Here is a 23,418-nt window from a genome sequence, read left to right as displayed (position 1 = left end):
GTTTGTTTTGTTGGGAGATGTAGAGGTTCTTGAACTCCAGGCCTTGGCTCACACTCCAGGCACATCCTCTATGCCACATATTTCTCATTCTCTACAGAGCATAAGAAAGCTCTGAAAACTGCTTACTCATTCATTTGAATTTGAACCCCATCTGGGAAAGAGAGGCTCAAGTTACCATTTGAATTCTGTATCCCCAAACAATACATAATGCTTAAGAGGAAAAAAAAGCATATCTTATTTATATTCAAATCCCCATTCTACTAGACACAGGAACATGTCAAACTCAGACTTTCAGATACTACTATGACCATAAACATATTTATTTTTCATAAAGCTACTAACATAATACAAATTATGAATTTTTGTACAGTATCTAATATTTTACCAGGTACTCTTATACTAGTTATATTCTAGATATCCTGCAAAGTAACAGAAAATAAATCATGCCTCCACTTGGCACTGAAAGAAACTCATGATGAAAGGAGTATAGTGATTTGCCCTGAGTCATCTGGCTGGTAAGTGACAGATTGGGATTTTAAAATAGTCTTCTGGCTCCAAAGTCAATATTAATTCCAAGAAAATAAATACTTTTCCATTGGCTGCCAAAGCTGTTTTCTATCTTCTTACTCTAAGGATTCTTTTCCCTTAAACCTTTATGCCAGAAATGTTTAAATAAATCATCAGCTCCTCTACAGTCTCTTTAATATAAATCTGTTAGTGAACACTTACTTGGCAGTCCTGCCATACATAGTGGCTACAAATGTTTATCTCACAGCTTCTGACTGGAGCTGTACATATCTTCAGTGACTTAGAAATCTCAGGAAATTTGGTATTCTTAATACTTACATTTATTAAAATGCTCTACTTCCTTGCTTGCCCTTAAACAATGTAAACATTCTCCAGATCCTATATAAGAATTCTTTGCCAGGGCATCAAACCTATAACCAAGCTGTGTGTTGATGATTCTAAGGGGGGAAAAAATGGACCTTAATTAATTTCAAAGCACCCACAGGATGGAGGTGAAAAGAAGTGTATGAAGGGGGTGATCACAAACACTGGTAAGATATAAAAGTAGCCAGGCACTGGTGGCTCATGTCTGTAATCCTAGCTATTCAAGAAGCTGAGATCTGAAGATCAGGGTTCAAAGCCAGCCCAAGCAGGAAAATCTATAAGACTCTTATTGCCAATAAACCATCAAAAAGCTGGAGGGAAAGCCTAATAATAGAAAATCAGCCTTGAGGGGAAAAAACTAAAGCAAGAATCTGAGGCCTTAGGTTCAAACTCCAGAAATGTGGACCTGAAGTATGGAGGGAGTCATAGGAGTCAGTGCAGTAATCAATCATATCCTGAACTGAGGGTAAAACTGTAGAAGAGGACATAGCAGACATTAAATGCTGGCTTCTAAGGCTAGGAGAAGAGAGAGGACACACTGAAGGAACAGACACAACACAGAAGAAAACATCCACCAGAAAAAAAGTAACTGTTGCACAGCTAAGGCTAGATGCAACTCAACCAGTAGACAAATACAAAAGGAAACCAGCACATGCAGATACAAATACCTAGTTACCTAGTCACCCTCTCATTTTGCTAAGTAAATAAAAATATTCCTAGGACTGATCACAACCACAAAAAAGAAATAAAAAAACACTTAAGATTATTTCTGCTAACCTAATGATTTTGTAGGTAAGAAGAGAGGGGTCCACAGAAGTGCAGGTATTTGTGCAGGTATAAATGTCAATGGCTTATACTAGAGCCCTAATATGTGGTCCTTCCAGTCTAGACTCTGCCATAGCTACTGCCCACCCCAATATGTGCATGGCTTTGTATTGCTTTTACATCCTATAAAAGCTTACTTCAAAAACATCATAATAATTTCTAAAAGTGATAGTAAAGTTCTTTCCAAAATTATTTATGCTCCAGCAACACAATCTTTCATAAATCGATGGAGAAATGTACTTTAACATCATGTATAGTACTCTTTTCCTATCTAGTTATCCTAGAAATGGAATGTAGATTAGTTGTCATAACTCACTGCTGGGTTTTATTATTTAATCATTATAAATAATGGCCAAGGTTAAAGATAATAGTGATAATATAAATCTATCCTTAATGGAGTCTATATGCCTAATAACTAATAAAGTAATTTACTACTGAAACTATACATGCTGAGAGAAAGAAATATTTTGGAAAGGGGTATAATTATTATCACTCATGAACAGTGATATTCTTTACCAGAGATATAGGACTCTGAACTAGTCTTATCTCTGACTAGAAGAGTTTTTCATAAGTATTCTTCAGGAATCGACATCAATCTGTTCCCAAAGAAGAAAAAGCAATCACCATTCTTAATAGGAAAGCAGAAATTGAGGGTGGGTGGCTCAGGCAAGAAAAAAAGAGAGAGAGAGAAAGAGAGAATTTCTTGTTCCCCCAAAAAGGAAATGGGAGGAGGAGGAAGAGAAGGAAAGGGAGGAGGAAGAAAAAGGAAGACGAGAAAAAGGAAGAAGAGGGGGAGGAGAAGGAGGAATGTCTTCCAAACACTTAATACAAAGAAGAAAAAAAAATTAATTTCTAGGCTGGGAACATGGCTTAGTGGTAGAGTGCTTGCCTAGCATGCATGAAGCCCTGGGTTCGATTCCTCAGTACCACATAAACGGAGAAGGCCAGAAGTAGCACTATGGCTCAAGTGGTAGGGTACTAGTCTCCAGAAAAAGAAGCGCAGGGACAGTGCCCAGGCCCCAAGTTTAAACCCCAGGACTGGCAAAAAATAAAATAAAATAAAAAATAATTTCTAAGCCAGGTACCAGTGGCTTATGCCTGTTATCCTTGCTACTCAGGAGGCTGAGATCTGAGGATCATGGTTCGAAGCCAGCACAGGCTCAAGGCTAGAACAAAGAGGATCAGGGACAACACCCAGGCCCTAAGTTCAAGCCCCAGGACTGGCCAGAAAAAAAAGACAATTTCTATTGTATGTTCTAGGATCTTTACCCTTCCAAATACAAGTTTATTTCCAACTAAATGTCCACTTATTAACCATTAGTAAGTTAGCTATATTTAATTTTTCGCAAAGAAGCTTTCAACTTTACATGTCATCAAATGGTAAAACCTCGTAGAAAATTAAGGATAAGGATAAGTATTAAGCATTGCATTTCAACAGTACATCAATAGGAGAAATTCAAAGAGGCTGTTATCTTCCAATTAGAGACAACTGACCCTTTAGGCTGACACAAGCCCCTGGAGAGCATCCTATCATGTTCACAACCATTAGAAATAGCATATTTCCTGGACTGTAAAGCACATGTTTGTGTATACACTATAGAAAATAGAACTAATATTTAACCCCTCTGCATACCCAAAACAATGGAAACAAGTTAGAACATGAAATCAGCTGATCATAAAGGATGTCAGTATGAACAACAGGCTCATTACAAATAAATAATGAATGTAACATATTTTATAGAAATGCAACATCTTCATATCATTGCTAAGATGAGGAAAGACACAAATACAAAAATACCATTAAAAGACACATTCATATTAACATGTTATTATTTTCCTTACCCTTATCATCTAAAGGTATATACCATACTAATAGGAGTCCTGATTCATTCGTCCTCTCCTTTTATGCATAGATTGAATAAAGTTGTCATTTAGAAGCTAGGCCAAAACTGTAAAGATAACTTGAATTTCTACCTCTATGAAGTCAATTTTTTATTCCTAAGTACCTCACATATACCTTGCCCAAAGGAAGTAAAGATGTCTACCAAGTCACCTAATGCTAAAAACAAAATTAATCTATGACCCACAAAATGCTTTGCAGGTAACTTCATACATACCAGTCATCACAGGATTTATAATTTCTCAGTAGAGAATTATTTCTTCTCTGGGCAGAGAAGAAAATTATAGCCAAAAACTTCCTTATGGTTCATATCAATCTGAATCAATCAAAGAAAGAATGCTCTTCGAAAGAAAATTCTTGAGAAAAGTTCCTTGACAAACTTTCTACATTTCTTAAACAAAATACAAAGCCATAATGCCCAAATTTCAAAACTTGAAGGCAATAAATATTAAAGAAGACACTTGCCAAGACTTGGGCTCTCCAAAGTGGAGATAGTTAATGCTGTAGAGGTCCATGTCCTCGGTGTGCCATGCAAATGTGGTTTTCCACATGCCAAAATAGAGGTAGGGAGTATTCACACCCTCAATAGAAATGCCACACTCTTCTTCCACTACATCCAAGACAGTATTTAGGCGGGCTATGTTCCATTCATCCACACCCTGGAGCAAGAGAAGAGAGAAAAAGAGAGGAATCACATGTTAATAAACTAACAAAGATAACATTTACTCATCAAAACACTATTTCCCAATCATTAAACTATATATTTTACTTCACTGGAAAAAAATCAAAATAATGTAATAGTAATGGAAGATCTACACACAGAAATCCATTGTAATTAATCCAAAATTACTATACCATAATGTTTTTCTATGTAACTACTGGTATAAGTATATATGAGGACTAGGAATGTGGCTTAGTGGTAGAATGCTTGTCTAGCATGCATGAAACCCTGGGTTCAATTCTTCAGTACCACATAAACAGAAAAAGCCAGAAGTAGCACAGTGGCTCAAGTGGTAGAATGCTAGCCTTGAGCAAAAGAGGCTCAGGGACAGCGCCCAGGCTCTGAGTTCAAGCCCCAGTATGAAATAGGCTCCAGATTCTAAATGAAAGTTAAGACCCCCACTGCCCACATGCTGCTAAAAAATAAACAATAAAAATCACTAACTCAGAGCAGGTGACTTGGCATGTAATTTCAATCTGTGGTACATCTTTTTGCTTGAGGTTTTATGTTTTCATGTTTATTTTTGCACATTAGTTGAGGGCATATTCAATATCACACACCATCTTAAGAAACCAGTAGCAGGGCTGGGAAGGTGGCTCAGTGGTAGAGTACTTGCCTTGCATGCCTAAGACCTTGGGTTTGATTCCTCAACACCACATAACAGAAAAAGCCAGAAGTGGCGTTGAGGCTCAAGTGGTAGAGTGCTAGCCTTGAGCTGAAGAGCTGAGGGACAGCGCCCAGGCCCAAAGTTCAGGCCAAGACCAACCAAAAAAGAAAAGAAAAGAAAGGAAGGAAACCAGTAGCAAAAGATACTTTCTGTCACCCCTCTCTCCTCCATATCCCTTTTCAGCTATTGTATGTGACAACTCATTTCCTACAAACTTCACTCTAATTATTGAAGACATATTTAGTACTGTTCTAAACCAAAGATCACTGGTTGTAGTCATCCTTCTATGTTGATAGCAATCTTTAAGTACCCAATTCCTATCAAATATTACTTATGTAAACCCTGGTAGTTGCAGGAATAGTTTTTCAAAATCCATACGGCTAGTTACATGAGAGAAAGAGGGTTAAAATCACTGATAGGAAACTTAAAGTGATAGAAGAGATTCATATTTTATTATAACTTACCAATCAATAACTAGTTCACTGCAGTTCACAAATGCTTAGATATTTTGAGAAACTGTGTATGGTTCCTATATATTTTTCTCATAGTCAAATTCTAAATGTCCTTGTATAACCACAAGGATATTGCAGTAACTTAAAATCCATTTCAACCTCCACAAGATATTATTACAGAGAGGGCATTAAATTCTTCTGTGTACTGAAAAGGTTCTGTCCAATAACTATGCCAGTAGCCTCACAAAGAGCCACTGCATTTTCCTTATACACACAGTTTATACAGGGTTGCTGTTTTCATTTTTTTTTAAATAGTCCCCTAATCTATATGGAAATCTTCCTACAATTTGGGATTGAAGAAAACTTTTGATTTAATCCCTAAATTCCCTAAGTAGTCTTTCTATCTACAAATTAAACCTTATACTGGGAGAAGCTGGTCAAAGTAAGTATCTTTGTAGAGAAGTTCCAAGGTTCCAATTTAAGTGACCTCCTAACAATTCAAAAGAATTATGTAAAATATCTTATTTCACCCTGTTTATAGTGATGTAATCTCTGAACTCTAGTACAATCACTCTAATGATAGAGTCCTATTTAAAAGTCACTACAGGGGCTGGGAAGGTGGCTCAGTGATAAAGCGCTTGCCTTGCATGCTTGAGGCCCTGGATTCAATTCCTCAGCACCCATAAGCAAAAAAAAAAAAAAGCCGGAAGTGGTACTGTGGCTCAAGTGGTAGAGCGCTAGCCTTGAGCTGAAGAGCTGAGGGGCAGCACCCTGGCTCAGAGTTCAGGCCCACGACCGGACACAAAATAAAACAAAACAAAAATAAAAGTCACTACAGAAGCAATGATTCCCAAGTAATAAATGAGCAGCATTTTTTAACTGAATGAGCTTGCAATTTTAGGCAGCAATTATTCCATTCAAACTTTTTTTTTTTTTTTTGGCCTGAGGCTTGAACTCTGGGCCTGAGCACTGTCTCTGAGCTTCTTTTTGCTCAAGGCAAGTTAGTATTCTATCACTAGCATTACAACACCACTTCAGGCTTTTTCTGTGATTAATTAGAGATAAGAGTTTCACAGGCTTTTCTGCCTGGGCTGGCTTCAAATGTCAATCCTCAGATCTTTCTTCATGAAGCTACACAAGTACTATCATCCTCCTAGAGCACTCAGAGGAACTTGGGCTCAAGTAAGAGTGCTAGCAAAAATATCTCAGGGACAGCGTCCAGGCCCCAAGTTCAAGCCCCAGGATAGGAACCAAAAGAAAAAAAAAAACGCTTTAGGGCAAGGAATGTAGCTTGGTGGTAGAGTGCTTGCCTAGCATGCATGAAGCCCTAGGTTCAATTCCTCAGTACCACATAAACAGAAAAGGTCAAAAGTGGTACTGTGGCTTAAGAGTGCTAGCCTTGAGCAAAAGAAGCTCAGGGATAGTGCCCAAGCCCTGAGTTCAAACCCCAGGACTGGCCAAAAAAAAAGTTAGTCTTTAACTCCCATTTCTTGTCTGAGGAACAGAAAATCTCTTTCTCTTTCTTTCTCACTCTCCTCTAGCTTCTCTTTCCTCTGTCCTCTCTTTTCTTTCTTCTCCTTTCTCCTCTCTCTTCTCTTCCCTTTTTTAAAATTTGTTTTTATCATTCGTGGGTCTCGAACTCAGGGCCTGGTCTCCTTTGCTCAAGGTTAGAGGTCTACTACTTTTGAGCCACAGCCCCACTTCCATCTCTTCTTGAATTCTTCTCCTCTCTCCTCTTTTCTTTCTCTCCCTCTTTCCATCCCTCCTCAACTGTTATAGTAAACCCTCAATAAAAAAAAAGGTAGTAAATAAGCTTTGAGAAAAACTATGTAACATTTCCATTATATCCAATAGCAATCAGAAAGCTAGCACCTGTTCTGAACTTCCTTAGTTGATCCATTTATTTTATTAAAGCAAGAATCTCAAAAAACAGTGAGTTAATCCTCATGCTAGAAAATTATTCTACATTTGAAATAAAGTACTTCATAACTGTAGGACTCTGTTTGAAAATTAAAGCTGGCTTTTTTCTTTTTTGTACATACTGAGCTTGAACTCAGGACCTACACACTGTCCCTGGACTTTTTCAGCTCGAGGCTAGCACTCTACCACTTGAACCGCAGCTCTGCTCTGACTTTTTGGTGATTAATTGGAGATAAGAGTCTTCCTGCCCAGGCTGGCTTTGAAATGAGATCCTCAGATCTCTGGATCCTGAGTAGCTAGGATTAAAGGTGTAAGCCATAGAGGCCTAGCTGGCTACATCCATTTTTATAACTCAGCAGTTTATACATCTCATTACCACATTACTTTTAACTATGTTTATTCAAGCAAAACTCTTTTTTTGCTGTTGTTCTTGTTGTTGTTGTTGGTGGTGGTGGTGGTGGTTATGGGGCTTGAACTCTGGGCCTGAATGCTGTCCCTCAGCTCTTCAGCTCAAGTACTCTACCACTTGAGCCACTGTGCCACTTCTGGTTTTCTGGTGGCTTATTGAAGATATGAGTCTCACATATTTTCCTGCCCAGGCTGGCTTTGACTCACAATCCTCAAATCTCAGCCTCCTGAGTAACTAGGATTACAGGCATGAGCCACCAGCACCCGGAAAAACTCATCTTTAATTACTTTTTAAAGCCAAAATCACCTTTTTTTATTTATTTGCCTCTTATCATTCCTGTCTATGACCCTCATCATATTTCTTTATATACTTGTCCTGGCACCACACACATTAGAATTTTGCCAACAAGAAGATAGTGGCATATTTTCTTGAAAAAAGCAGGAGCCTTTTCTCAAGCAGTAACTTCCAAACAAACACAGATCCTAGCTCTGACAGGCTTTTACAGATGGTAAAAGTTTAAATTGTTGGGCTGTAGACTGGACTTCTACTTACAATGAAATTGAGGAAGAGATATCTTCACAATTTTCTTGATCTGAATCAACTGCTCAATATCTCATTCAAGTCTCAGGACTGTTGTCCTGCTTTGTTTTAATATTGCCACAGGCAGCAGCTAACCGTTATCCAGTACATACAATGTAGAAAGTGTTTTAAGTCATCTCATTTTATCCTCTGAGGTAGACACTCATCTCAACTGTTATCAATGCCATTTTATAAATGACTCAACTGTATGTTCCAAAGACAGGTAACTGGCCCAATATCTGACAGCTCACACAATCAGAAAAGCCATAGGCAATGGTAAGAATGAAAATCTTTAGCCTGGTTTATTAGTGAAGCCAGGTAACCAAACAGATGATTTTATATCTAAAAGATCCTAAAGCTCCCACTCCCCAGTTCCGAGAGCTAATCAATAATATAGGAAATAATAATAATAATGGAAACAACCTTCTATATTCATGGATCAGGGCTGGGAAGGTGGCTCAGTGGTAGAGCGCTTGCCTTGCATGCCTGAGGCCCTGGGTTCGATTCCTCAGCACCACATAAGCAAAAAGAAAAAAGCCGGAGTAGCGCTGTGGCTCAAGTGGTAGAGTGCTAGCCTTGAGCTGAAGAGCTGAGGGACAGCGCCCAGGCCCAGAGTTCAGGCCCCACAACCGGTAAAAAAAAAAGAAGAAATATATTCATGGATCAGCAGAATTAATATAGTAAAATGGCCATACTGCCAAAGGAGACCTACAAATTCAGTATATCAAAATCTCAATGCCATTTATTCATATAGAACCACAAAAAGCCCTGAATAGCCAAAGCACATGTGAGCACAAAAAGCTATGCTGGACATATCACAGTTCCAGATCTCAAACTTTGCTACAAAGCTATAATAACAAAAACAGGTACGTACTGGCACAAAATCAGGCCTGAAGACCAATAGTACAGATTGAAAGACCCAGAAACAACTGCATATACTTAAAGCCATCTGATAGTTGGCAAGAAAGCCAAAAATATATGTTGGAAAAAAGACAACCTCTTCAACAAATGGAGTTGGGAAAACTGGACAACCATATATAGAAGACTGAAATTGACCTGCCTGTCACTTTGCACTAGTATCAACTCAGAATGGATCAAAGACCTCCACATCAGACCTGACACCTTGAAACTACTACAGGAAAAACATTAGAACTTGTTGGCATAGACAGGAACTTTCTGAGAAGAGTTCCAGGGGCTCAGGAAATTGGGAGCAAATGAAAGTAGATCAAACTAAAAAGTTTCTGCACAACTATGATACAGTTGTGCATAGTTCTTCATAACTATGACTAATGACATAGTTTCTAAATTAAAGGGGCAGGTTATGGAATGGGAGAAGAATTGTATCGGCTATATAGCCAACAAGGGCCTAATATGAAGAATATATAAGGAACTCTTGAGTAATAACCCTAACAATAAGTGGGCAAAGGAGCTAAATAGACTTCTCAGAAGAAGAAGCAAGAATGGCCAAAAAATGAAAAAATGCTCAACATCCTTAGCCATAAAGGAAGTGCAAATGAAAACAACACTAAATGGAACTGTAACCCCTTTGTACAACTACTTAACAGAGAGAGAGAGAGAGAGAAAGAAAGAAAGAAAGAAGGAAAGATAGATTCTGTCTCAGTAAGATTGGTCATCATCAAGAATACAAACAGCAACAAATGCTAGCAGGGATGCGAGGGAAAGAAGGAACCCTATGACACTGTTAGTGGAACTGTAAACTGGTTCAACCACTCTGGAAGGTAGTTTGGAGATTCTTCAAAAACTAAACATAGTCCCTCTATACACTATTTTTATAATAAAAAACATAAAAAACTAAACATAGAACTATCTTATCCAGAGTTACACTCCTCTTGAGTATCTACCCAGTAGATCTACCCAGGATATAATAAAAACACTTGCATATTCCTGTTCACTGTTGCACTAGTCAAGTTATGCAAACAGCCCAGATGCCCTACAACAAATGAGTGGATGAAGAAAATATGACACATAATGTACAATGGAATGAGATGAAAAAAAGATGGGGATGAATGATGGAAAGGGTGATATTGATCAAGATGCACTGTACTCCTCACCTGACATCTAAAATTGAAATAGCTGGGGCTGGGAAGGTGGCTCAGTGGTAGAGCGCTTGCCTTGCATGCCTGAGGCCCTGGGTTCGATTCCCCAGCACCACATAAGCAAAAAGAAAAAAAGCCAGAAGTGGCGCTGTGGCTCAAGTGGTAGAGCGCTAGCCTTGAGCTGAAGAGCTGAGAGACAGCGCCCAGGCCCAGAGTTCAGGCCCCACGACTGGACCCAAAATAAAATTGAAATAGCTATGTAATAAAAACAAATATTACCCTTATTTGCAATATCTAGTATATGTATGAGTCAAGCAGAAAAGGTCAGATAATGTGATGTTAGGAAAATGAACCCTTAGATATGTATTTAAATGTTTTTTTTCTTTCATGCATTTGTTTCTAACTCATTTATAAGATTATTTCTTTGGTGCTTTGTATGTCCCTCCCCCACAGTATAACCCCTGCTTTCACTGTTTTTGATGTCGGTATAATTTGTGGAGGAGATGGGGAAAAACAAGTCGTTTAAGGATACACGGGGCTGGGAAGGTGGCTCAGTGGTAGAGTGCTTGCCTTGCATGCCTGAGGTCCTGGGTTCGATTCCTCAGCACCACATAAGCAAAAAGAAAAAACCAGGAAGTGGCGCTGTGACTCAAGTGGTAGAGCACTAGCCTTGAGGATACAGGTGAGCAGCTGTTTGCCCTGCTTCTGTTTCTGGAAGGGTTGCGTTGGGGCAGGGTGAACAGGGTGGAGGGGTGGGAGGGAACAGGTTGATGGCTATTGAGATACTCAGATGTTGCCCCAGATCAGGTGCCTTGCTCACCTGCCTTTTCCCTGCTCCACCTGCAGTACACACACAGGGTCCGTCCACACTCCTGCTGTAGAAGTGAATGCCCTGGTGAATTTTCTGGCCAGTACTGGAAAGGGGAATGCTATTTATTTTTGTATTTTTGTATATTTTGTCGTGGTCTGCTGATTCCCTGTTTCACTGAGAGCGACACTTAGCTCAATAGTTAGTTCAATATTGTGTGTTGGATAATTTTTTTAAAGAACTTTTTTAAAAGCTTTTTGATCCTCAGAGGTCTGTAGATTTATTTCCATATGAACTGGTTATTTTGCATAAAGTACATTCTTAAAAAAAAAAAAAAAAGGATACAGGTTGACCCGTTGCAACAATGAGAAGTACAAGTTGTCATGTCGAAAACGAACTTTACAACTTTGGGGGAGGGGAGAAATTGGGTGGGAGGGTGGGGGGGAGGGGGGGAAGGGATGTGAAGGGGAAACAAAGGAGGAGGCTGAAATGCTTGATAAGAAATGTACTCATTATCTTGCCCATGTAATTGTAACCCCTCTGTACAGTATGTTCACAAAAAATAAAATAAAATAAACAAATATTAAAAAAAAATAAACCAGGACTATAGGCATGGCTAAGTTGGTAACAGTGCCTGCCTAGCAAACTCAAGGGCTGAAGACCAGCATTCAAGCCTATCAAAATGCTCAGTCATACCTGGGTCTTACAGGTTAAGACTTTGTTTAGCAGAGCAACCACAGTATGTTCAGATGAGTGCTGATTAACTCACAGTCTTACTGTATAGAACAAATACCTGGAAGTCACAGTCCAACAACTCAACAGCTTTCCCTGTACCAAAATAAGTCTAGGATGATCATGTTTGCTTTGATTTGCTTTCATTTCAGGATAGAAGTTATTCTGACCTGATAAAAATATAAAATGGAAAAGCCCTCTAGTGACTCAAAACAGTTTAACCTGTTTCTCGTTGGAAATCCACAGCCTTAAATAACTTGGCTGTTCAAGAGCACCACCTAGTGGACGAATGCATTTAAGCTACTCCATGTTGAAGGGGGAAAAATGTCATATTAGGCTTAAATGCCATTAAGACCAAAATCATTCAATGAAAAGATAACCATGCCTCAGTTAACAAAATGTCATATAAAGGGCTGGGAATGCAGCTTAGTGGTAGAGTGCTTGCCTAGCATGCATGATGCCCTGGGTTCAATTTCTCAGTACCACATACACAGACAGAAAAAGCCAGAAGTGATGCTGTGATTCAAGTGGTAGAGTGCTAGCCTTGAACAAAAGCAGCTCAGGGACCATGCCCAGGCCCTGAGTTCAAGCCCCAAGACTGGCAAAAAAAAAAAAAAAAAAAAGAGAAAAAGAAAAAGAAAAAGTCATATAAAGGGGCTCACTGTTTTGGTTATTTTATTTTCTGAGACAGGGTCTAATTATGTAGTTTAGGCTTCAATCAAGCTCTTTATGTAATTCAAATTGGCCTTGAACACGAAATCCTCCTGATTCAACCTTCCTAACACTGAACTTACAGGCAGCTGCCATACACTTGGATGAAACAGGCTCTTAACTCAACAAAAGTCTAATACAAAATAAATCTGGGCTGGGAGCTGATAGCTAATGCCTATAATCCTACCTACCCACTGAGGAGGCTGAGATCTGTCCAGGATGGTAGTTTGAAGTCAAACCAGTCAGCAAAGTCCATGAGATTCTTACCTTCTATTAATGGAAGTGGAGCTGTAGCTCAAAGTGATAGAGCACTACCCTTGAGAACAAAAGCTCAGGGACAGCGCCTAGGCCCTGAGTTCAAGCCATATGACCATCAATAAATACATACATACATACATACATGCATGCATACATACATAACATAAATCTGGAAGTGACAAAAATCCACAACCAAAGGATTTAGTTTGCTAGGTGTGGTAAGGACATATCTGTAATCGTGCCACTAAGGAGTTTGAGGCAGGAGGTAAGACCCTGTGTCAGAAAATATAAAAGAAGCTGGGTGCTGGTGGCTCACACCTGTATTCCTAGCTACTCACGAGACTGAGATTTGAGGATCGTGGTTCAAAGCCAGTCCAGGAAGAAAAGTCCTCATGAAACTCTTACCTCCACTCAAAAAAAAAAAAAAGAAAGAAAGAAAAAAGAAAAAGAAAGAAAAAAAACATGGTAGAACACTAGCCTTGAGCAAAAGAGTTCAGGGACAGTGGCCAGGTCCTGAGTTCAAACCCCATGACTAAGAAAAATAAATAAAACAGACAAAATAAAAATAAAAGAATTCAGTTTGTCTTCTTAGATGTTTGTTATCATAAAACATTTTCAGCCAGAAATTCAGAGTACTAATTTAACCTCTTTCTCTGACAGAATGGTCCTGACATTATATAAGTAAACAAGTTGCATATATTTTATGGAGCCTGTTACCTTAAGAGGCTGCAGGAGGTGAGTGAGCCAGCTACTCAGTGTGAACCACGTCCCATGCCATACTGGGCTGAACAGGGACTATCACATCCTTCCTGCCTTTCTTTGAGTTCATGGTAAAGGTGGCTCTCTTTTTTTTTTTTTTTTTTTTAATTGTGAAAATACAGTACAGGGGCTGGGAAGGTGGCTCAGTGGTAGAGCGCTTGCCTTGCATGCCTGAGGCCCTGGGTTCGATTCCTCAGCACCACATAAGCAAAAAGAAAAAAGCCGGAAGTGACGCTGTGGCTCAAGTGGTAGAGTGCTAGCCTTGAGCTGAAGAGCTGAGGGACAGCGCCCAGGCCCAGAGTTCAGGCCCCACAACTGGACCCAAAGGAAAAAAAAAAAAGAAAGAAAATACAGTGCAGAGGGGTTACAATTACATGGGCAAGATAATGAGTACATTTCTTATCAAGCATTGTAGCCTCCTCCTGTTTCCCATTTCAAGGTGGCTCTCTTTTATCCAGTAAAACCATCCTACCAAGAAATGTAATGGTAGCAAGATAAACTTTAAATCTCCCTAGTAAGTAACAGCTATCCCCATGGGAAAGCATTCATAGTATGTTCACCTGAGCATGGATAGGCATACCCAAACTATGTATTTTATACATGCTTAAAAACAGTTATGGAGCCGGGCGCTGGTGGCTCACGCCTGTAATCCTAGCTACTCAGGAGGCTGAGAGCTGAGGATCGCGGTTCAAAGCCAGCCCGGGCAGGAAAGACCGTGAGACTCCTATCTCCAGCAAACCACCAGAAAACCGGAAGTGGCGCTGTAGCTTAAGTGGTAGAGCGCTCGCCTTGAGCTGAAGAGCTGAGGGACAGTGCCCAGGCCCAAAGTTCAAGCCCCACAACCGACAAAAAAAAAAACAGTTATGGAACATGGGTGGATAAAGAATACCAAAAAGAAATGCACAAATATTCTTTTGGGAATTGAAATAGAGTCTTGCTTGTAGCCTAAGTTAGCTCGCTTTGAAGTTGAGATCCTTGTGCCCTCTGAATTCTGGGATTACAGACATGTGCTACCGTATCTAAATTAAAGCTTTTTTGAAAAATGTTACTGAATGCCAGCATGGGTAGCTTTACCTTCCCATGTAATACTTTCCATGGTTTTTTAAAACATATAACAAAAAAAGTAAATTTTACCTTAAAATTTACATATTCATACAACAAAAAAAACGAAGATGAAAAAATGAAAGACATCACTAACCTCCAGCCCAATAGCAAAAGCACTGCCCCAGATCTCAAAATGAAGTATACAACATACGAAAGTATTTTCATCTTTAGAACTGTTGAGGCCCAGTTTAAAACTCATTTTTTAAAAACTGGGGGGCTGGGAAGGTGACTAAGTGGTAGAGTGCTTGCCTTGCATGCATGAAGCCCTGGGTTTGATTGCTCAGCACCACATAAGCCAGAAGTGGCACTGTGGCTCAAGTGGTAGAGTGCTACCCTTGAGCTGATAAGCTGAGGGACAGCGCCCAGGCCCAGAGTTCAGGCCCCCACGACTGGCAAAAAAAAAAAGTTGCCTGTGTTTTTTAAAATGTTTTGTATTTGCTGTCATTTGTCCTTAATAAAGACCCAAGGATGAGACAGATCAGTATTAAAGGAATAGTTTCGAAGTCTAATTTACTTTACTGCATATATTTGGCAAACCAAGCCTATTTTCTGTTTGTAAAATTTAGCCTGATTCATATGACAGAATACATATGATGCTTCACGCCCAAGAGCTCCATGGCTTCCATAAACCACAACCTTGTGCACAGTACTATCAGAGACTTACTATCTCTTTTGCAAAATATCTATGACAACACTTTTCAAAGCTTTCCTTTGTCCATCTGAGTAAAACCCAGCTCTTCCATCAGAGGGTCTGTGGTATCAAAGCCATTTCATAATTATATACTGTCACTGCTTTATTCAATAATCATCTAAGGAGTATGAGGCAGAGAATGCATGCTGAGACATCATAGCAAATGTAAGAATCCGAGAATAAACTAAGCTAGGAAAAATTTATTGAAAAAAAAACATAATTACAGGGCTGGAATGTATCATCTCAGTGGCAAAGCACTTGCCTATCAAGTGCAATATCCTAGGTTCAATGCTCAGTACCAACAGAAGAAAAGACAAAAAAACCCATAATTCTACTATATCTTTTATTCTTGTTTGTGAACATAGTGATCTTTTTAAACATACCTTACTCATGGCAAAGGACATAGCTGGCAAGATCAACAGAAAACCAACAGATTGGGAGAAGAAACAGACAAGGGCTTCCTATCTAAAATATACTTAGAACTCAAAAAATTAAATCCCCCAATAACAAATCCTCAGAGAAACAACTGCTCCAAAAATAAGTGGGCTAAAGGCTGAAAGAGAGATTTCTCTGAAGAGGAAATAGGAATGGCCAATAGACACATGAAGAAATGCTCAACTTCTCTAGCCATAAAAGAAATGCAGATCAAAACCACATTGAGATTCTACCTTACCCCAGTTAGAATGGCTATAATCAAGAAATCTAATAATAGCAGATGCTGGAAGTGATGTGGCCAAAGAGAACCCTACTGCATTGTTGGTGGGAGTGTAAACTTGTTCAACCACTTTGGAAAGCGGTATGGAAGTTCCTCAAAAGACTACACATATAGCTCCTTTATGACCCAGCAATCCCACTTCTGGGCATTTACCCAAACCATCACAAACAAGGCCATATTAAAGCTACCAGCACAACTATGTTTATCATAGCATTATTCACCATAGCTAAGATATGGAACCAACCCAGATGCCCCTCAATAGATGCTTCCATCAGAATGATACTACCCTACTTGTTAGGAAATGTAAAGACTTGGAAAAATATTAATAAGTGAAGTAAGCCAGACCTAAAGAAACATAGGTCCCATGGTTTCCCTTATTTGCAATAACTAGTATATATCTAGGATAATCTTACCAGACAAACAGAAAAGGTCATATGACCATATAAGATGATGTTAAGTGAAATAAACCCCAAGATAGGGACACAAGAGGTTTTTTTTAACGCTGTTGTTTTTAACGTACTATATGACTTTTTTGTTTCTTTTGTATATTCTTCCCCCATGAAATAACCCATTTTCACTGAATTTGATTCCAGTGTCCTGTATCTTGTATATACATTTTTCTAATTTGGGGAGGGGAAGGGAAATAACAAAAAGCTGAAATAAAGATACAAGTTGACCCATTGTAAAAATGAGACATACAAGATACTGTTGAAAACAAACTTTACAACTGTAACCCCTCTGTACGGTTATCTTTACAATAATTTTTTTTAATTACCTTACTATAAAATGGGTTATTTTAACAACCTGAAAACTTTTTGGTTTGGGGGGGAGTTTCTTTTTTTTTTTTTTTTTGTCAGTGATGGTGCTTGAACTCTGGGCCTGGGCCCTGTCCCTGAGCCCTTCAGCTCAAGGCAAGCACTCTACCACTTGAGCCACAGAACCACTTGCAGTTTTTTCTATGTATGTGGTACTGAGGAATCGAACACAGGGCTTCATGCATGTTAGGCAAGCACTCTACCAATAAAGCCACATTCCCAGCCCAACCTGCAGAGTTTTAAATACTTATTTTAAGTTTCAATATAATAAATAAGAACAGGTGCAATCTACTTTTGTTTTTTTTGGTAATGGGGCTTGAACTCTGGGCCTGGGCGCTGTCCCTCAGCTCTTCAGCTCAAGGAGAGCACTCTACCACTTAAGTCACAGCGCTACTTTTGGTTTTCTGGTGGTTTATTGGACGTTAGAGTCTCACAGACTTTCCTGCCTGTGCTGGCTTTGAACTGATCCTCAGATCTCAGCCTCCTAGGTAGCTAGGATTACAGACATGAGCCACCAGAACCTGGCTGCTTTTAAAAAGAGAAAAAGCTCTTAAAATTTGTGTTAAGAATAGGACTCTCTAGGGTTTGGTTTTGTTTTCGTTTGTTTTAATAAAGTAAAAGTAAAAAAAAAGAATATGATTCTCTCCTGCTCTTTTTCTTTTTTAATTGTCAGTTGTGGGGCTTGAACTCTGGGCCTGGGCGCTGTCCCTCAGCTCTTCAGCTCAAAGCAAGCGCTCTACCACTTGAGCCACAGCGTCACTTCCGGCCTAGCTCCTGTTCTTTCTTTCCCTCTACCTCTCCCTACTGAATTGACATGCTGTGGTACTAACCTGGAGGGGGGGGGGGGGGGGGGAATTGCTGTTTGGGGTTTTGGGTTTAGGGGTTTTTTGGTGGGGGGAGGGTGCACTTGTGCACACACATGTACATGCTGTTCTCAGGGCTTGAACTCAGGGACTGGGCACTATCCCTGAGCTTTTTTATGCTCAAGGCCAGTGCCTATGACTTGAGCCACAGCTCCACTTCTAGCTTTTGGGTAGTTAACTGGAGATAGTCTCATGACTGTCCTGCCCAGGCTGGCTCTGAAAGACAATCCTCAGATCTCAGCCTCCTGAATAGCTAGCATTACAGGCGTGAGCCACCAGTGCCCAGCTAGCTTTTTACATAATGAAAATACATCACCTTTTAATAAAGATAATTTTTTTAATTCAAGAAAAGTTCCTGAGATTAAAGGTTTGAGAACCACCGTCTCTGTTACTAGTGTTCAGAAAGACACACTTAGGAGATCTCTATTAGCCTCTTGTAACCAGTCCATCTTGTAGTTCATTGTCAGATCACACTTTCCAAAGTGTGATGATGATTCTATCATTACCCTAGTAAAATAATCTCAAAAACCAGAAAATATTGTGTCTTACACTCCCCACAATGACAGCTTTCCAACTTTAAAACCTGAAAGTTATCAGGATGTGTTAAGCTGAATGTTTTACTGGATATTGCCACTGGATTTTAATAGTTACTCAAATTTTAAGTCTATAGTCAATGTTCTTTTGAAGCAGTTCCAATGAGTAACTGATTTTTCTAACACAAGCAGTAAATTGATAAACACAGCAAACCAAAGTCCACCAGCTTTGCTCTGCAGTCAATGATTGTTATTTCACACAGGGTTACTGTGGGACATTTTCATTTCAATTGTTCTGGAAAAAAAATGGCTCTAAATATGTTGTTCCTAATTCTCACAGGAGAGGCTGAGCACAGTGGCTCATGCCTATAATCCTACCTACTCTAGAGTAGTAGAATCCATGAGAAGATCATAGTCCAAAGACAACCCATTCAAAAAGTTCCTAAAACCTCATTTCAACCAATTGTTAGGTGTGGTGGTAAACTCCCATCATCTGAGCTAGACAGGAGCTAGGATTGGGAGGATCAGTTTCAGGCCAGCCTGAGCCAAACATTTCATGATACCTGACCTCAACAAAAATGGCTGAATGTAGTGGCACATCCCTGTCATCCCTACTTACAAGAAAAGCATAAAAAGGAAGTTCATAGCCGAGAGTGGCCCAAAAAAAAAAGACCCTGTTGGAAAAATAACTAAAGCAAAAAAGGACTAGAGGCGTGGCTAATGTGTCAGAGCACTGCAAAGTGAGAGGCCCTAAACACAAACCCTGATACAATCAAAAAAAAAAGGTTAATGTCACAATGAGCTAATTTTAAAATTAAGATTTAAAAACAACATTAATACATTAAGATTTATTTTACTGTAGACCAGTTAGACATGTGATTTCTCATCCCAGTATCAACTGGCCCATTTTCTCAGAGTTACCTGCCACAGGGAAGAAATTACAGAGTACATACAAAATAGCCCTTAGCGCTGGTGGCTCACGCCTGTAATCCTAGCTACTCAGGAGGCTGAGGATCACAGTTCAAAGCCAGGCCAGGCAGGAAAGTTCATGAGACTCTCATCTCCAATAAACCACCAGAAAACCAGAAAACAGAAGAAGCGCTGTGGCTCAAGCCCCATGATCAACCAAAAAAAAAAAAAATAGCCCTTAGGCTCAGGGTCTATGTAGTTCACAAAGACCTAGTCTGACACATTTCTACAATTATAATATTGACTATGAAACACTCTGTCTCTTTAAATGTGGGCGCCGATAGCTCACGCCTATAATCCAGCTACTCAGAAAGCTGAGATCTGAGTGTTGCAGTTCAAAGCAAATCCAAGCAGGAAAGTCCCTGAAACATTTATCTCCAATTAATCACAGAAAAAAGCCAGAAGTGGTGCTGGCTCCGTGGTGGAGCAGTAGTCTTGAGTGAAAGGAGCTTAGAGACAGTGCCCAGGCCCAGAGTTCAAGCTTCAAGAGTAGCAAAAAAAAAAAAAAAGGGGGGGGGGGGCTGGGAAGGTGGCTCAGTGGTAGAGAGCTTGCCTTGCAGGCATGAGGCCCTGGGTTAGATTCCTCAGCACCACATTAAGCAGAAAAGGCTGGAAGTAGCACTGTGGTTCAAGTGGTAGCAAGCTAGCCTTGAGCTGAAGAGCTGAAGGACAGCACCCACGCCCAGAGTTCAGGCCCCACAACCAACCGAAAAAAAGAAAAAGAAAAAAAAAAAATGCAGGGAAAGCATGAAACAGCCAACAACTAGCCTCAACTCTAGAAAAGCAACTTAATCTCTCAGTCCCTTGCTTCATCACCTGTAAAATCAGGGACAGTGTCCAAAGGCCTGAGGTTCAAACCCCCCACAACCAACAGAAAGAAAGAAAGAAAGAAAGAAAGAAAGAAAGAAAGAAAGAAAGAAAGAAAGAAAGAAAGAAAGAAAGAAAGAAAGAAAGAAAGAAAGAAAGAAGAAAGAAAGAAAGAAAGAAAGAAAGAAAGAAAGAAAGAAAGAAAGAAAGAAAGAAAGAAAGAAAGAAAGAAAGAAAGAAAGAAGGAAAGAAAGAAGAAAAGAAAGAAAGAAAGAAGAAGAGAAAGAAAGAAAGAAAGAAAGAAAGAAAGAAAGAAAGAAAGAAAGAAATGCTAAGCGCATTCACCTTGCCTCTTCTATTCCAATGATGCAGCCGTCTATCCACATATTCACTTGCTATAGAGCCACACATGAATTCCACATATTTTGTAAATATCTGAAGATAAAGCTGATGGGCTGCACCATCACCTTCTGCACCTTTTGGCCCTGGCCACAGAACGCCATGATGGAATCTTACAAAGGCCACAACAATCAGCACCACAACGAATAATTTAAAACTAGTGTTAGATACACACTGAAATATCATATAATCCCAGCTCTCAGGAGACTGAGGTAGAAAAATTTTGAGTTCCACCCTAGCCTGTACTATACAGCAAGATTTTGTCTCCAAAAGAGACAGGGGTTCATATGAAATAGTCTTTCTGAAAAGAAATGTCAGAAACATTTCAGAGGCAAAAACTACAACAACCTCCTTGACTCCAATGGGACACATGTACCCATATGCAATATGTATGTATATACATACACATATGAAAGACCAAAAGAAAATCACAAAAAGGTTATTTTGCATTTGTGTTTGGTAAGCTTATGAGCAATTTTATTTTCTTAACTGTTTTCTACATTTTCAAACTTTCCTACATGAGCATGACCTACTTTTAACAAAAGAAATTCTCAACAGAGGGTACTTATTCAAATGAAAATGTACAAAGAGAATGGAGAAAGTATTTCTTTTTTTAACTTTTATTTTCAATATTCTAAGTATACCCATACTTAAAACACCAAGTATCCAACAATAAATAGTTGCTACCCTATGTCTATCCTACTTAATTTTCTAGAGGATTTTTTTTTTTTTTTTTGGGTCCGGTCGTGGGGCCTGAACTCTGGGCCTGGGCGCTGTCCCTCAGCTCTTCAGCTCAAGGCTAGCGCTCTACCACTTGAGCCACAGCGCCAGTTCCAGCTTTTTTTTCTTTTTGCTTATGTGGTGCTGAGGAATCGAACCCAGGGCCTCTGGCTTGCAAGGCAAGCGCTCTACAACTGAGCCACCTTCCAGCCCCTCTAGAGGATTTTTTTAAACAAACCTAAACCTACTACATGAGACCCTGTCTCAAAACATAAAACAAAAAACCTGATTTCATGTCATTTCATTAATATTCAATGTGCCTCGAGCTTGAGACACAAAGTACTGAAATCCAGTTATAAATGACCTCCTCCCCCTACTTTGACTTTGCTTTAACAAGTTAAAGCAATTCACAGCACTATGATATCATTACATCCAAGGAAACATGGTCACATCTACTTCTCAGTCTAGCTTCAAAAATAACAATGGTTTTCCTAAATGACACTGTTCACCAATTCAAAAATCTATAGAAAATGTGAAGTTATGCCACCACCTCACATCAAGAATACAAAAAGCATGGGGCTGGGAAAGTGGCTCAGTGGTAGAGCGCTTGCCTTGCATGCCTGAGGCCCTGAGTTCGATTCCTCAGCACCACATAAGCAAAAAGAAAAAAGCCGGAAGTGGCACTGTGGCTCAAGTGGTAGAGTGCTAGCCTTGAGTTGAAGAGCTGAGGGACAGCGCCCAGGCCCAGAGTTCAGATGCCACAACCTCCCAAAAAAAAAGGATGTCCAAAAGGGAAACCCAAACAGTCAATGACCACAGGAAAACTATCATCCTGAATTTTGGAAATACAAGCTACTACTACATACTCTATATATGACCAACAGAAGGACTAAATTAAACACTGGAAATATCAACTGTCAGGGAGGAGGTGAGCAACAGAAACTCACAACCACCATTCCTAGAAGGTGTTCATGGAAAATGCTTTCTTCTGCAGCTAGCCATGTGCCAGATGAGGACTGCTCTAATCTCTATACCAACATAAAGAAAGGGCTGGGAAGGTGGCTCAGTGGTAGAGTGCTTGCCTTGCATGCATGAGGCCCTGGGTTCGATTCCTCAGCACCACATAAGCAAAAAGAAAAAAGCTGGAAGTGGTGCTGTGGCTCAAATGGTAGAGCATTAGCCTTGAGCTGAAGAGCTGAGGGACAGTGCCCAGGCCCAGAGTTCAGACCCCCACGACCAGGCCCAAAAAAAAAAAAGAAAGGCATGGTTCTTCACCCCAGAAACATACACAAAATATCTACTGACGGAAAGAAAGGCTGCTGGGGAACACATATCCACCTAAGTATGTATATATCATCCCATAGGTCAGTAGGTCTCTTTCTCTCTCTCTCTCTCTCTCTCTCTCTCTCTCTCTCACACACACACACACACACACACACATACACATACACACACACGCACACACATAATTAGTGAGACACTATCTCAACAAACAAACTGAGCTTAAGGTTGGTGGTAGATACCAATAACCCCAGTGATGCAGGAGGCTTAAGTAGAAAGACTGAAATCCAAGGGCAGTCCCAGGCAAGAAAAAAAAGACATGAAACCCTAGCTGAAAAACAGCCAAAGCAAAAAGGGCTAAAATCATGGCACAACTAGGAAAATAACATCTGTATAGTAAGTATGAGACGTGGAGTTTTCAAACCCAATGCAGCCAAAAAGAAAAAAAAAAACCTAGAAATGAATAACACAAAGACTATAATAGTATAATCTTTCAAAAATATAATTTGAGCCGGGCGCCGGTGGCTTACACCTGTAACCTAGCTACTCAGGAGGCTGAGATCTGAGGATCACAGTTCAAAGCCAGCCCGGGCAGGAAAGTCTGTGAGACTCTATCTCCAATAAACCACTTGAAAACCAGAAGTGGAGCTGTGTCTCAATGGTAAAGCGCTTGCCTTGAGCGCTGGCCTGTGGAGCCAGGGGCCAGTGGCTCACATCTGTAATCCTATTTACTCAGGAGGCTGAGATAGGAGGATCATGATTCAAAGCTAAGCCAGGCAGTAAACTCTCCCCCCCACCCTACCCCCAGACTCTTATCTCCAATTAATCACCA

The 23,418-nt window shown here is 39.9% G+C and overlaps 1 protein-coding gene across 2 annotated transcripts in view; it reads right to left on the bottom strand.

Moving 5' to 3' along the window:
* Kdm4c (lysine demethylase 4C) overlaps positions 1-23,418 on the bottom strand; it is a 309,906-nt gene that overhangs the window by 241,338 nt on the left and 45,150 nt on the right. For both annotated transcript variants that reach the window (XM_042686652.1, XM_042686655.1), the window contains exon 5: positions 4,082-4,275. In XM_042686652.1, coding sequence (XP_042542586.1) covers positions 4,082-4,275 — 194 coding nt within the window. The remainder of the gene's footprint in view (positions 1-4,081; positions 4,276-23,418) is intronic.

Source organism: Dipodomys spectabilis, unplaced genomic scaffold, assembly GCF_019054845.1.
Source record: "Dipodomys spectabilis isolate Male_0828 unplaced genomic scaffold, ASM1905484v1 ptg000098l, whole genome shotgun sequence".
In the NCBI taxonomy this organism is placed as follows: domain Eukaryota; kingdom Metazoa; phylum Chordata; class Mammalia; order Rodentia; family Heteromyidae; genus Dipodomys; species Dipodomys spectabilis.
This window is presented reverse-complemented; position numbering and strand designations above follow the sequence as displayed.